At 38.9% G+C, this 16926-nt stretch overlaps 1 protein-coding gene across 7 annotated transcripts in view; it reads right to left on the reverse strand.

Annotated features, from left to right (window-relative positions):
- Positions 1–1472: 1472 nt before the first annotated feature.
- Positions 1473–16926, reverse strand: part of ELAVL2 (ELAV like RNA binding protein 2) — a gene marked incomplete at both ends in the record, with an annotated part of 43891 nt that continues 28437 nt past the window's right edge. For 3 of the 7 annotated variants that reach the window (XM_084225179.1, XM_084225175.1, XM_084225174.1), the window contains 4 exons: positions 1473–1803; positions 2282–2320; positions 6798–7023; positions 9502–9655. In XM_084225179.1, the coding sequence (XP_084081305.1) occupies positions 1473–1803; positions 2282–2320; positions 6798–7023; positions 9502–9655 (750 nt within the window). The remainder of the gene's footprint in view (positions 1804–2281; positions 2321–6797; positions 7024–9501; positions 9656–16926) is intronic. The other 4 variants (XM_084225180.1, XM_084225176.1, XM_084225178.1 and 1 more) reach the window with 3 other exon arrangements.

Genomic DNA, 16926 nt, shown 5'->3' on the forward strand with positions numbered 1-16926 from the left:
AGACTATCTACAGACAAAAATAGCAACAGATCTGATGCACTGTAAATTCAAGTCCTCAGGACCAAAAAAAAAGAAAAAAAAAAAGAAAAGAAAAGAAGAAGCAGACCTCAAGTAACAATGTTAATGCCATTTACAAAGAAAAAACTTATACAAAAACATTCAAAATTGAACATCACTTGGCATGTAACTTGTAAAAAAACTATAATCAAAATTAGCTGAAAGGTTCATAACTTAAGTTCTTATTTACATTACACAAAGCTCAGGTGTTAGCCTTGAACATAACTTTCAAAATACCTCCTAATGTATCCAACTCAGGCCACTTTGGCTGATTTGCTACTGCACAAATCATGCTTGATGTCTTTTCTTAAGACAAAACAATTCTTCAAACAATAGCAAGTACATCACTAAACACCTTGAGCTCTATCTGAAGGGAATTCTTTAGGAAGAACAGATTTTTTTTTTTCCCCCATATCTCAGTGTTTTAAGTTTTCTGCTTGCTCTTATATTCTTTTTTTGTAAATTTTCATTTGCTTCAAAATCACAAATTAAAGTGAGCCACGTATCACTTAATAACCAGGATGATCAATGACTCCACTGATGATTACAAAAAATGAAACCAACAGTGCATCCCATTGACTTTACTTCTTAATACAAAGGTCTCAAAAGTAGTTCTACATCATAAATCTTTCTAAATTTTTTCCCAACAACTGCAAATTTCCTGGTAAGTTTTAAAAGCTCACTAGGTGTCATACGAAGAGATTTCTCAAAGTATTCAAGTCAAAATATTTGTTCCAGGACCAGTAAAAAGTTTCTCCAAATTTTTTATTTTTTTTTATAAAAATAGATGCTTTTTTAAACCCACATCAAAGAGGCTCTTATCTCTTTGGCAAGGTACTGCTTTACGAAAAGTTTTCCAGTATTCTTACAATAAGCTTTTATAATGTGTTCCCACTCCCCAACCCAAATGAAGATGATGAAATAAATACTGCTTATAACTTTATAAATAAAATGTAAACTTCAGATAATTCTCTTGAACAACAAAACAATAATGCATTACAATGTAAATTAAACACAAAGCAAATCAAGAAATGACAAAAAAAAATATAGTACTACACAAAGCCTCGATATTTACTCATAGATTAAAGGCAGTCATGTAGAAAGAAAAAGAAACTTCTTCCCTTAGCTGAAACATTTTAAAAGGTCCACCTTCTTCAAAGAAGGCAATAGAATACGCATTGTGACAGGTAAAAACCCTGTACCTCTTGTCAATACTCAAACACAAAAGATAGTTAAGAAGTTCTAATTCAAATATTACCAATAAAAAAATCTCACATATTCTTAGGATGCTAAGTAGTCATTTTATCCCCATTTCCACACTGGCATACAACAAAGGCATTTACTAATGCATAAAGCTTCTTGTAAATTGCCTTTGTTGTATAGTTTTCACGTATTAATGCACTGAGAATAACTGGTTAGGCTTTGTGCGTTTTGTTTGTTTTGAAGGAGACCTGCAATACTCTGTCACCAAGGCGGTATCCGTTCAGGCTGGCTATTGCCATAGCTGCCTCATCGTAGTTTGTCATAGTCACAAATCCAAAACCTTTGCACTTGTTGGTGTTAAAGTCACGGATGACCTTCACATTGGTCACTGCTCCGAAGGGTCCAAACATTTGCCAGAGGATACTCTCATCAGCATCAGGGGCCAAGTTGTACACAAAAATGCACCACCCTGTTCCTGCATGTCCTGGGATATTAATTCCAGCCAAACTGGTCATTCCATCAATGGTCATCGGAGGAAACCTACTAAAGAATGAGGGAAAGCAAAACAGCATCATCATATAGCTGCTCACACAAAACTCCAGCAAAGAAGTGTCAAAATAAAAGAAGAGAATGATACAGAGCTTTTCACAGAATGAACATGTTGCTCAGACTAGAAAGATAAGATCAAAAAATATTTTTTGCCCCCTAACTGCGCAAATACTATGTAAAAAAATTATACACAAGTAGGGAGAACAGTGCTAGGTATGTCTGAAATGATGTAACAGAAAATCAAAAGGAAAGCATGCTATAAAACCAGCGAGGATTAGCAAGTCATTTGAAACAGGAATTCCATGGAACTGCTACAAAAGGCTTGTCTATTTCATGCAAAATGCATCAAAATGAACAATCTCAGCTGAAGTCTCAACATGCAAAAATCCAACATAAGTCTTACTGAAAAGTAAGAGTTTGCAAAATACTTCAAAATAATTTGGTTGTTATGAACCAACTAATCCTTTATTACCTCTTTACTCCATAAGCTATGTTGAGCAGATTGTCCAACCTGCAAAACATTTAGCAACATGTTCAGTCTTCAGACTTTTCCACCCTTTAAGATTAAGGAAACTTAGCATATTACTGTCACATCTACCAAACCTCAAGCAATGTTAAGTTATCACCACTGAAAGACCCATAGCACCTTATTACACCTGATAGTGAAGACAAAACATATTTTTTGTGGAGATGCTTACTGGGAAATAGGTGGCAGCATCCACCATCTAAACCCCACACTGCTACAATTCCTGTGTAGTAACCACAATCATAAGAAGTTAATTTTATAAAGTGCACCACAGCCACAACTTTAGCCTAAATCATATACTGTTACCATAAAGTTACAGTCAGTGACCACATCAGTCAAGTTTTCCACACTACCAACCGGGTTGAGAAGAAAACTTTTATTAAGGCTCCTGATGTGTTTGCTGACATGACTATCAACACAGATGCAGTATTTTGGATCACTTGCCAACTATTGTAACATGAACTCCAAAAAAAGATTTTTCATGTTCCTACTCCTTCTGGCAATTCCAGAATGTTGGAAGGCAGAAGGCTGGTTTGGCTGAGCACGGCTAAGGCAAAAAAATAAGTATGGAGGCGAAATCAGGTGGATATGGAAAAACACAGAGATATTGCTGGCCACTGGGGGAGAAAATTTGTATGGCCAAAGCTTGCCAACAATGTGGGGGACAACAAGTTTTTAAATATGTCAATCTCAAAGAGCAGTCCAAAAATAACATCAGCCTGTTACAGAATGAAAATGGTCACCCCATTATGTCCCAAACAGGGACATAAACAAGACAGAGAAACTTAATTCTTTCTTTGCCTTTAATATGGATGATGGGCTAAGAGGGTCCCAGTCTTCTGGGCTGTGAGAACAGTGAACAACGCTGAACTTGTGTGGGATTTCCTGCTCCAACTGAGTCCCTACAAATTTATAGGGCTGGATGGGATTCAACCAAGAACAGACAAAGAATTGGCTGATGTCTTTGTGAAGTCTCTTTCAATTATTTTTTTAATGATCTTGGGAATATGGAGTTGAATGGAAACTGGCTAACACTACCTCAATTTTCAATAAGGGCAAGAAGGATGACCCTGGACACTACAGGCCCACCAGTCTCCCTTCAGTGCCTGGTAAAATTAGGAAGATTATTCTGGGAAGTATTCAAAAACACAATCACAGCCAGCACGGCCTCAAGAGGGCAAAGTCCTGCTTGTCGAACTTACATTTGCCTTTATGACAGGATAACCCACTCATCTGACCAAGGGAAGTCAGCTGATGCAATCTTTTTGAACTTCAATAAAGCTTTTGATACTTCTCTCCCAGGATCCTTCTGGCTGAAATGTGCAGCACACAGCTGGATAACTGTATCATGGGATGGGTGAGCGACTGGCTCAGGGCTCAGCACAAAGGGTTACAGTGAATGGGGTGACATCAGACTGGTAACTGGCGCTACTGGGATTCCACAGGGCTTCAATTTAGGCTCAGTGCTCTTCAGCATTTTCATAAATGACCTGGCTGCAGGACTTAAAGAACGTATATAAAGTAAGTTTGCCAATGACACTAAATTGGGAGGACCTGTTGAGGTTCTTAAGGCAGAGGGACTCTGCAGAGAGACCTTGACAAATCAGAGGGTTGGGCAATCACCACCTACATGACATTTAAAAAGGCCAAGTGTCAGACTGTGTACCTGAGATGGGGCAAACCATGATGTACAGAGAGACTGGAGAGTGAGACACATAAAAGCATGGCAAAGGACCTGGGGCTCCAGGTCAACAGAAAGCTGAACCTGACCCAGCAGTGCCCTGGCAGCCAGGAGGGCCCCGTGTCCTAGGGTGCATCAGGCACAGCATCACAGCCGGGCAAGGGAGGGGATTGTCCTGCTCTGCTCTGCACTGGGCAGCCTCACCTCGAGGGCTGGGGGCAGTTCTGGGTGCCACAACATAAGAAAGATATAAAGCCATTAGACTTTCAAAGAAGGGCCAACAAAATGGTGAAGGGTCTGAAAGGGAAACTGTACAAGGAGCAGCTGAGGTCACCTGGCTTGCTCAGCCCGGGGAGCCTGAGTGGTGGCTGGCCTCCTCACACTCTACATTTCCTTGTGAGAGGAAGAGGAGGGGCAGGCACTGATCTCTTCTCTCTAGTGACAGTGACTGGACCTGAGGGAATGCCCTGAAGTTGTGTCAGGGGAGGTTTAGGCTGGATATTAGGAAAAGGTTCTTCACCCAGAGGGTGGCTGTGGACACTGGAAAAGGATTCCTAGGAAAGTGGTCAGGTCACCAAGTAGCCACAGTTCAGGAATTATTTGGACAATGCCCTCAGGCAATGGTGTGACTCTTGGCCCTGTGCAGGGCCAGGAGCTGGACTCAATGATCCTTGTGGGTGCCTTCCAACCCAGGGTATCCTACGACACTATGATTTTCCAGGATGAAGTGTTTCTATAATACACACATACACACACACACACACATATATATATATTATTTTCAAGATTGCTCCACATGGTTCTTGCCTCACCTTCCCCCAGTTATAGAATGCCACCACAACTCTAAACCCCTTGAAATAATCCAGCCAATACTGGAAATATGCAGTGCCTATCACTCCTGTTGCTCTAATTCCTGGAGTCCCTTAAAGCGATTCTTTCAAAATATGTTAACCCTGTAGAAGTTCTTGTTTCTTTCTGACAAATCCCAGATACATGAAGAAGTCTTACTATAGATCAAGACTCAATAAAATACGAGCTTAGGTAAAAACCGTACACTTGATTTAGTTTTCCAGAGAGCACTGATTCTGCAGTGAGCTGGATTTGCAGAATACACTGACAAGAAACTACTGAACCCCTAAAAGAGCAGAAAAAGGAAATTAAAAAATACTTGACTATTATCAGTAGACTGTGGATGACTGAGGTCTACTGTCACTGACAAGCGGTGGAGAGCAAGGTGAAGAATTCTAGACACACCACCACTTGTTACAAGGGCTGTCAGATGAAGACTTAATCTAGTAATGGTATCACTTGTATGATTTTTTAGCAGTTACCTTGAAGACTTGAAAATACTCTGGAAATATTGTCGGACACTTTCACTGGAAATTTTTAAAGATGCTTTGTTATACATCTTATAGAAACTGAGGAAGAATTATATAGATGTGCTTTTGAAGTCCAGCCCAAGTTTTCACTTAATAAGAAAAAAAAGAAAGCATTGTATTGATCCTGTTGCTTTTATTATTGAAGTTTAAGCTGTTTTCAGGCCTCTGTCAACTATTAACAGAGATGGGGCAACTGCATCAGGTCATTGCCAGAGTATGTTGAATAAGCTTGTGACAAAATCCATGATGTTATTTTATACAATGCACTTGAGTCCATCCTGCAATTTCTGCACCCAGACTTCGTCTATAGAATAATGGCAAGTCTACTTTTATGCAATACTCACAACAATGTTGTAAGGTAGCCCTTTTATTACCTAGGAGATAGTAAGAAGAGCCTCACAAAAGTAAAATTTGCTACCCCCTCTCCTACAGCAGAACACCTACTCCTCACACCTGTGAGATGCAGCACGTAACGCCAAAAAGCTGAATGAAAGAGAAAAGTAAAAAATTCTGACAGAAGTGCAGGCCATGAACTCTTGAATATTTGGAAAAAGCAAGCCTAGCCAATGTAGACCATTTGAAATTTGTTATATTCTCTTTGAAGCAAACTGTCAACTGGTTTTGTTTCTTGAAAAACAAAATAGAGATACTCTTTCAGTGTATTACTATTTAACACAGCCCATTAACACAGTTCAGGGGCAGAGGGAGGGAAGAAATAATCAAGATCACCGAAAAACTCCAAGGTACTCATGGACATAGATTGTACAGTGTTTGCTTCACTCTGTTCTCACCATCTGTTCTTTTCAATACACTAAAGAGCACAAGGAACTATATAGGAATAGTTTCAACACGATGAGAACGTAAGTTCCCAAAATCACATGCAAAAAATATGCAAGCAATCTTCATTATGAAAGGTTTTAACAAGAAAAGACTTAAGTATGGCATGAAGAACATGGACAACTAAACAGGAAAAAAAACTGAAAGCCAGAATGCAGAGGAAAAATGAAGGGGTAGATAAAGAGGAACCCGGCTGTGGCACGCCATATGGCTAAGAAAAAACCACTGTATCTCCTAGGTCAGTATTAACTGAATCAACTTGCAAATAAATCAAGAATAACTTCGGAAATGAAAAGTAATCTTTGAAAAAAAGAATTTAAGTGACTGAGTACACGAGAGATGCCACCTTGGTATAAGATGCTTATTAGACACTGAAACGCTATCAACAGGATGGCATGCATTTTGGCTTTAGCTGTACTGCGGTAGCACAGCTGAAGTTCAACATTCACGTGTTTCCTTCCCACACAGAAGTCAGACAACCAGGAATGCACAAGAGTGGAGGCAATCAAACAGGCCTGTGGGAGCATGCAAGTTTCAGCACACCTGTGCACATTATTTGACTTACCTAAAACGTTGCGCCTGCTGAGCTAGAGGGGCAGGATACCTTCTGTTTGGAGAATGGTACAGCTGGGAAAGAATGGCCTGATTGGTTTTTTGGCTTGGATTGTTAGCAAACTTTACAGTGATGGGCTCTGTGGCACTTGGAGGTTTCTGGCCATTCAAGCCCTTGATAGCTTCTTCTGCTTCAATTCGCTTGTCAAACCGGATAAACCCCACGCCCCGTGACACCCCTGCACAAGGTGAAAAAAGCACACAGTAATGAATTCACAGACTCCAGAATATTGGATAGTAACTTTTATTCGTGTGGCCAAGTGCTAGGTTGATGGTTGAATGCTGTGAACACATGGTAACTTTGAGCTTAACAGAACTGATCTCTAGCTTGAAGTAAGAATTTTCTACTGTAATTTTGATTTTAATTTTTCATTTAACTGATGTAAGACACATTTGTGTAAAGAGCTTGTGAGTCTGAGGGAAAACAGTGGAAAAAAATGTAGTGAGCCAAAGCAGAATTCAGAAACAAAGCAATTTTGTTGGATGGAGATGAACCCAAACCAGCTGCACTCTTAACTCTGGTCAGCTCATGCTACTCTGCAGTACCTAAAGTGACAAAAATTCTGCATATAGCTTAGTTCTCTGCTCTCTAGCAGCAAAAAAATGGCTTTTTCTCTCCTGCAGTATCCCCCGAAGCTCTCTTTGGAGCAAATATGCTCAGAGGATGATGATGTGCACAAACTATATTGCAATAGTGGGAATTATGGCCAGGTTTTTACAGTCAGTGGTTACCTCTGAGTAAAAGACTTGGTTTCGGTGAATCACCATACATCACTAGGCATTACTTTAGAAGGAAACTTTTCTTGATATAGAAAAGTCAAAGGCAACACGCAAAGGAATCCTAAAGTGTTTATGGAAGGTCTTATGAACATCACGCTTCAAAAATTGCAAGTGTCTTAGACATAAACACATTGAGCTACATTGGATACTTGAACCAATTAACATTAAAGCTACTAACAGCCAACATTAATTAGACCAATGTTTTGTTGTAATATTTCAAGTGCCATTTAGAGCCCCTTTACATTTTGGTTCATGAATAACCAGATGAGTTAGACACTTGTCCTCAACTGAGAAAGACATTAATGACAAGAAATGTATTCTGTTCATAAACAATGATTTAAGCCATCAAAAGTGACAGTGAATAGGCATAAGAAAACTTGAAAGAGGCAAATGTCACAGCTTCAACTTTGCATTTTTTATCTGTCAGTTTGTGTCATAACCTTATTATTCATACTATTCTGAGCCTACCTCTTCCAAATTATTAAAAGGAGGCAAGAAAGCTTAAGCCTTAACAACAATCTATATGCCAGAAAGTACGCTGCAAATAGCAGGATTTATGAATATGAAAAGAATTATAACACATATTAGAAGTTAAATTATATTTACTTACTGGTCCATTTGTTAAATGTCATCTATTTCTATGCATGAATATACAGGAACCTACTGTGAATAGCTATTTATTGCACAAAGACTAGGAATCTGTCCTGCAAATCTGCTAAATCTACAAGTCAGTATCTGGCCTTTAGCTTTCTTTTCCAGGCCTCTCTACACTCTCAACAACTCAGCCTATTAAAACACTCTCTAAGTATTATGTGTCAACACTGAGATTTCTTTTAACTTAGTGGAAGTCAAAGGAGTACACACAAGTTCCTCTAAAGGTCAGCCGAGACTCAAGTGCTGGCATGTGCCAACTTTTCAAAGTAAGACAATTAAAAAACCTTATGACCTTCTACAGCTGAAAGCTGTTTGCCACCCAAGAGGATATGCAGCTTTGAAAAAGTACAACTATTAAAAAAAAATAAAACAATCAAATGCAGCTTATTCAGGGAACAATTATGTGAGTAAATGACTTTATCTGTCCCAACCCTTAGTGCTCTGGAAGGGGGAGAACTTGAAGAGTTTTCCAAAGCTGCTTCTTTGTATGTTGCTTTGTACACTCAATGCTCCTGTCATGTACTTGGCTTTTCATTCAATTGCTTATTTCTGGCAGAAACCTCACAGCAGGTGATTCAGAAAACTACAAAGATCCTCAAGATCAGCCATGTGAGACAGCAAAAAACCACACACATTATTGTCCCGAGTCTGAAGAGTAACCACAAAGTGCCACTAACAACCATTACCTGACTGACACACATACTGTAATAATGCAAATAACAGCATGGGTAATCACAGAACTTACCTGCTCCTGAGGAACTCAAAGTTCATGTGTGTGCCCAAATTTAATGAATTAGCCTTGAAAACAGTCTTAATAGCAACTGCCAGTCTGGGGCTTCTGTAATCCTAGCCTCAGAGAACCAGCTGTGCATTTCTGCATAAAATTTTCTTTTTAAGGAAAAAAAGTTTAATAGCATTTTGTAAGGCACTGGAAAACTATTTTCATACAGCAGCTTGGAAAGAAAGATTATGGCAGCTGTAAATTTATTACAAGTCATCAAACAAGCTTCAGACCTGCACCTTCCGGGTGGAAATGACTCAAGCTGGCTCAGTCACTACACAGTCTATTTTTGTCCATGCATGTTTATGAACAACTCCAGGAGACAAAAGCATTTTCTGGCCTACGTACACCTTTTATACATTATAGAGACAAGACAATTGTATTGAAAGGCGAAATATCTCAAACTGAGTCCATGAAAGGCCATGCAAAACTGCCTACTTACCAGTGACTTGATCAACCAGAATACGAGAAGTAATAATACGTCCATATTGGGAAAAGAGCTGTTCCAGTTCTTTCTGGGTCATTGTTTTTGGAAGTCCACTAACATACAAATTTGCATCTCTGATAGAAGCTGAACTTGGTCGTGCATAAGAAACCTTAGGGAAAAAACCATAAAAAATCCTAGAAAACAAACACTTTAAAACCAGCTGAAATAGGACAGTGTTATCTGTTCTGAGACATAAAAACATCTCCAACACCAGACAGAACAGTTACTCTGCAAAGCCAGTTCAGTGGGGTTTTTTGTTTGGTTTTTTTTTTTTTTTGTTTGTTTGTTTTGGTTTTTTTTTTTTTTGGGGGGGGGGGGGGACTAGCTTTCAACACATGGAAGGAATGCAACTTAGACTACACAGGTGCAGCTGACTACATGAATTCATATATAAAAAGTACTTCCAAATAAATGAGAAAAAGCTAGGTACATATTCCAGCAAGCCTTGGTGGAGAAAGTGTATGATTAAAGCAACAAATTTAACAAGTTCCATGAATGTCCCATGTTCCATGAATTCTTATTAAAAAGCACTAAAACATACCAGGAATTAAGATTTCAGTGTGATATGTAGGCCAAAGGCACAGAAAGACAGTCTGAAGCACTTAAAGGTTTGCAAGTGTTTTTCAAGTGCTGTGTGTTTTGTACATGTCGAGCTTGCTACCAAATGACTCATAATCACAATCCTTCATGAGATCAAGATAAAACTCTGCTAAATCACTTTCACAGGCCTAAGAATGAATGGCAGAAGTAGGACTCCAACCTATATTTTGCCTGTTCAGCAGCTTGTCAATTTCTGCAACAGAGGCCTTAAAAACAAACGCCATTTATCAGTGAAATTCTTGTATCCTTTTGGAAGTTTTTTACCTGCTGCCTTGACGTGTCAGTCAAAATATTTTAAGGTGATTAAGCAGATTCTTTGACCTTTAGACACATACTACAAAACAGCACGTTCACTACTTCCTACTGAAGTTTGTACAAGTGGTGTTACTACGAAAATGATTAGGACAGAACACCTGCACCTCTCCAAGAGGACAAAATACTTTATTTAGGCTTTTCACCTATGTAAAACATAAAAGTAAAAAAGGATCCTCAAGAAGTAGTCATATTTACCTCCTTTCCTTCCCTCCCCCTTCATGTACTGTTAGCCAATACTGGGCAACTGGAACTTGATTCTGTCATTCTGTCTTTTTGCCTTATTTTCAAATCCTTTCTGTCTCATTTCTGGGCAGACCAGCAGACTCTTAAGACTGCTATGGAAGCAGAACAGAAGACAGCATGCTGGAGAAGAAACAAGCAGTACCCTGAACACTGCCCTGATCACACCTGTGATCAAGTTCTGCCCAGAGGCTTTGTGCAAGGTACCTTTGTGCTGGCTGAGGAGGACTGACCTCGAGAACTTGTTGCTATTCAGCACAGAACCTTCTAAGTCACACTGCCTTGTCCTTTCCACATATGAGCCACATAGAAGCTAAAGCCCTACGATCAAAGTTACAGGAAAACAAAGTAAAGTGTGCCTGCATTCAGCCAAAGAAGCAACAAAGACAGTGACAGCTACCCTTTTGGAATGAATAAACTTGTTCTACATGCCCATTTAGCCCTGAGCTTCTCTAAGAAATAAACTTCCATGCCTCACTTGGCAGGATTTTAAGGAGACCCAAGGCCAAGGAATGGAGACAGACTGCCTGGGGAACAGGACTAGTCCTAGTAAAATCATGAATTACCAAACCCATGCAGACACTGTCTTGCAAGGGGGAATTCACACTGCTGGACACATGCTGCCACACATAAAAATATAAATTAACAAAGATTCTACCAGCACAAAATATTTGCTAATTTACTGCAAGTTTACCTTATGCTACAGAACTGGTACCTGTCAAGATACAAAGCAGCTTTTGCAAAACTCTCTCATTTTGCTCTGGTGAGTATGAGTTCTTGCATTATGATAGCTGGTCCACTATTGCCCATGCCCTCTCTGGTTAAAAAGAGTTCAAATTCAAAGTCAAGGCCTACACTTAAGATAATTTCAAGAGTGCAGGTAAATGGAAGCAATACCAACATACCCTACTCTTACATATCCAGTTTCACTGTTATTACCTTCAAGTGACTACTCCAACACAACGAATTTTGGCACATTAATCACAGTAATAACACATATTAAACCAAAACCAGTGGTTCATCACCAGTATCTGTACAATATACTTAACCATCTTGCTAAGCACCAGAACTACCAGTCAGGCAAAAAATCTGAGAGAAACACGTAACTTCAGAAATATGACGTAATTTAAGTCAGCACCACTAGTGAAAAACAAGGACACCTCAAAATATTACTGGTATAAAATTCCTATTAAAGGAACCTTGCCTAGAGTATATGATATACATATCCCTCTTCATTTCTGATGTCAAAGTCCAGTCATTTCACTTGTGATATATGCTTAAAGCAGAGACTCTCCAGACTAATCTCCCTACCTATATCCTGTCAGTTTGCTCATTCAGTATTTACTTGCTGATAGTTCTATATTTAGTCTCTTTAAACAACTTTTATATTTTCATTCCACATCTAATTCAACAGGTGAACATTTCAGTTATGTGATATCAAAACCACTGAACTCAAGGCAAGTCAAGAACAAGGCTGAAAGCTGAAATACTGAATGACACACTGTACAACACTGAACAGCACTACTCTGGAGATACCAATTTTAAAACAGTTTTACTGAAATTTTCCATGGCAGCTAGTAGGAAAAACGCTTGCTTCTAGAAGTGCAAACATTACACCACTAAATCTGAGTATTTTCACTGCTTTAATACTTAATTTCCTAACATTAGGATGGACTGATTCACGATTTTCAAGTGAAAACGGTGAAAGCAGGTTAAACAAAGAAGATACCAAAGATTATAGAGGCATAGTCCCTGCAAGTGAATGCTTCAGTTTCTTATTATCTGCTACTACCAATAGACACCTCAGTACCATGCTTCAAGCTCTTTTATCTTATTATCAGTAGAGTAGCAGTATTATTAGTACAAATACAAACTATTTGTATTCTCTCAAAAAACTCGAGAATTTAATATAATTTCCTCCTAAACACCTCTACTTAACATAGTCTTCTAAGTCTTTAAATCTGAAATCTTTAAACGCTAAAATCAGTATTTCAGTAAATATTCACATTCACTAGCTCAAGTGCAATCTTTCTGCTTAAAACACAACTTGCCCTTAAGAGTAGTATCCAGTTCTTTTAATATACATGTTTCTCTGTGGGGGAAAAAAACTCCAACAAAAAACTGCTATTCAGTACGTCCCCATGAAAATGGCTTAAACCTACATCCAAAGCAGACAGATTTATACTGAGAAAAGGAATACATCAGGAACAAGTATGCTTCCTCAGCAAGGATAGTAAAAACAAGGACATACTGCTTTTTCTTACAGCAATGTTGCCAGGCCATTGTGCCAGGCAAGTGTTCTCAACTTGCACTTAAATTTGTATGAGATACCATGATTCAAGAACTCTTCTTCATTTGATTTCTAGTAAGACGCTGCAGCACACCACAGAGATGGGGTCTCAGCTGTCACTAGCCAGCAACAGGTTGTTGCCCAGAACAGGAGAGTACACTGCTGTATATTCATCAAGCTCACTTCCTGTCTCCCCTCAAATAAGGATTGTTCCACTCCAAAGCTTCAAGGCCACTTTTTACACAAGACTACCTTACTGAACATATACATGCTGTGCTGAGTTCATGGTGGAAGCCTGCAGTAGCACACTTCTGTGGACAGAGCAAACTGGAAATCCAGACTTCCCTTTGTAAAGGCAACTTAGATCCAGCTCTGTGGAACTAAAAAACCTCAACACAGCTCACTTACAAGTTTAGCTGAAGCTGATAAACACAACCATATCCCATAAAGGTCCTGATTTCACAGTCTGTTGTACAATGGGGAATGCATTGAAAAAACAGACACTGAAGCAACAGCCTTTCAGCATTTATGATCAGAAGAGTTTCAGTTTTAGTTCACCCCTCTAAGTGTTCCAGCTCTGACAGCTACAACCCACATCAGAGTCACAGGCCTGAGGTGGGCTATAGGATCCACACCTGTTGCCATTCAGCTGAGTGCATGAATGGACAAACCTGACAAATTTAGACTTAAGACCAGTCTTTATATATCTGAGGGAACAAGGACCAGAAGTCTTCATCAGGATATAACCAATTAAGGGCAGGACACTGCTCAGAGAGGAAGACCTCATAAAATGCTGCTGTATGTAGCATAGAGGAAGACCAGAAATGGGCTTTCAGGAGACTTGGTCTAAAGCACTGACACCCAAAAATCCACTTGGTGAACCAAAGCAAACGTATGTGTTAAGAACAGAAACCAGCTGCAAATCTTGCCCCTGATGGAAAGAAGCAGAGGTTTTCCCAGAAGTCTCAAGATACTGTAACAGTTTTAAATCAGGGTCACAAATGTCTGATTAAAATAAAACAATTATCAACTTCACTGGAATAAAACATGGTATGGGAATTATGCACTACAATCACAGAATAGCAATTCTGTTTTGCCCTTAGAAGGACTAGTACAGAAGAGCACTTTAAAACTTGCAGTCTGCAACTATCACTATCTTGCTAAAAGTAAGAAATACTCAACTTAGAATTCATGTACGAATAGAATATATGATATGAAAGAAGATCAAGTCTGCAAACATTTTCTGTTTCCTACTTTTCACATTCTTAAGAGTCTCAAAGGACCTTTCCTCGTACTTCACATTCATGATTCTGATCCCCATTCGTGCCCAAACAATGAGAGCACAGGAATTTCAGATGCACTAGGAATAAAAAAAGCACTTACCTTTCAAGGAGGACAGGAGTATAGAGTATAATATTAAGCCCTCCACATGAATAATATAAACAGGAATAGAGTCTTAAACACAAGACCTCAATTATTCTCCTGAAGGAAATGAGTAAACCTCAGGCTACACCTAAGAAGCTTCTAATACTGACAAGAGACTCTGGCAAACACAACACTTGGGCATCTCTTGCACTATTCCACAGACACATCTAGAAACACACAAAACACATCCAGGGCAACTTACAGTTCACTGGACTATCTTACAGCCCTTCTGGAAAAACTATTACTGCATGGATGAAAGACAAGAGAGCCAACTCAAGACTACCATAATTTCAAAAGTAAGCATAACCATGTTTTATATTAATAAAAACCTTACAAAGAAAACAGGTACTGGATTTAAAACAAATAAATTAACAATAATTAAAAAACCTCAATCAAACAAAGGAAAAAACCCCTCAAAACAACGGACTGTAACAGATCTCCATGCCTGGCATTTACAGCATTTTGAATCCATGCAGAAAGCCACAACCTTCATAGAGGACTTTGCATAGCATGGGGAGGGTAGGGCACAAAGATGCAGCATCAATATTAGTAGTAACAAGCAGTTTTTTGTTGGTTTTCTAGTATTTTTTTTTTGTTTGTTCTGGCTGCAGAGCTGCTCAATAGCCTTAGGGTGAGCTGCACTGGTCCAAGAATTCTCTCCCCCAGAGACACAGGGATGGGCTCTTGCAAGACACTCTAAATCAGCAGCAATATGACACTTGGGGGTCTAACAGGAAACAAACTGTGATTGCAAAACATGAGGACAGCACATCTCACAGTATGGCCCGGCACAGACAACCAACCACCTGCCCATAATGTGGTTTACAGCAAGTGACAGTAACGTGCACTAAGAACTGAATCCTCCTCCCACTATTATTCAGCTGCATGAAAAAGAAGCAGCCAGCTTAAGCTGGGTAAGTAAACATTCAAAGTCTGAGGAGATTTGAATTTCAGTAAAGTACAAATTTTACCTAGGAGTGAAAAGATGTGTGTGTGTGTAGTATTAAAATCAAAATGCTGTCAAAGCTTTAACTTTTAACATAGCTAAAAGATTGCATAATTTATGTAACTTCTGCAGAAATTTAAGGGGAAAAACCCCACCTTTACATTTCTTCCAAGAAAAATTGCTCTATTTCAGGTCTGCTAGAACAATGCAATTTGACCCTAAGAATACAGTCCTGAGGTATTTAATTACTCTGTCAAGACCACTAAATGTTCTGGCATCATAGCCCCTCTCAGCCTTTGCTGACTGAAAACATCAGTAAAACTCACTAGCTTTAAATTAAACTTCCACACAGGATTCCCTTTTGCTCCTTAGATCACTCCTTAGAAAATTCCTTAGAATCCTTAGAACATTAGATCAGTGTTCTTTAATACAAGCGGTGGGAAGGTAGGAATCAAAAAAAAAAAATCAAGAAGGTAAGGAGGGTTTCTCTCACCTTCACAGTTCACTCACCTCTGGTATTTTAATAGACTTTTTACACAACTTGTGTGTACTTCATGGCTACCCAAGGATATTAGTTAATCAAAGAATTATTACAAAAAGGGGACACTACCAAAATTTTTCTCTACAAGTGTCAGTGGTGAAGAGAGGAACAATCTCAATAGTTTTTATCTGTTGCACCAAACTCAGAAATCAAACCAGCATCTCTCTTTTCTTCAGTAATTTGCTATTTTCCATTAAGTGTTTGAAGTGTTTTCAAGAGTACCATCATTGGTAAAATTTCTTAAGGGTGCAGCTACTGAACAGTTAAGTTAGAGGATAATTCCTTTACAGTGACTCTTCTTGTAAATCTAAGTAGTAGTTCCAGACACCAAGTGAAATCACAGGCCAAGTTTTAATGACAATGATGACAATGACTCAAAGAACACTAATGAACCTGCAGCATAGCCCTCATTTCAAGTCCTCCCTTGCTATATACAGCACCTTTTTGAACATTTGTAAAGCTGAATGCTTAGTAGTCACTCTTCTACTGCAATCTTAACTAGCTGTTCTCAGTACACAACTTTCTACAGTAGAGCAGTCAACTGGGTGACAATGGCAAAAAAGGACATCTTGTGTTTGTAGCCAAAGAATTTTGATTTTTTTGTCAAATTCATTCCAATAGGAAGTTGGAAGAATGATACATATTAAGCCTTTTTTTTTTGTATTACATGCAAACTTATAAAAGACTGGGAAGAAAACCTACAGATTTAACTTCAGATAAAATATTCCTTAAATTTCTATTCCCCTGACAGGTAATAATTACCCATGTAAACATCCCAATAATCCAAAGAACTTCAGCAAAGGAAAACCTTATTAAATTTGACTTTTAAGCAGCACTGTGCTAAGTAGAATACATACATCTTATAAATGCTGTCTTATAGAAAAAGACAACTCCAAGGCCTCTAGCCTGGACAAACTATTTTTCCCCCCTTTCCAACACATACTTGCATGCATGTCTACACATGTCTCACCAGCATTCTCTATTAAGAGAAATGCCAGGTCCTGCATGCAGGGGCTTTGCCAC

Source organism: Fringilla coelebs (assembly GCF_963513975.1).
Source record: "Fringilla coelebs genome assembly, chromosome: Z".
NCBI classification, from domain to species: Eukaryota; Metazoa; Chordata; class Aves; order Passeriformes; family Fringillidae; genus Fringilla; species Fringilla coelebs.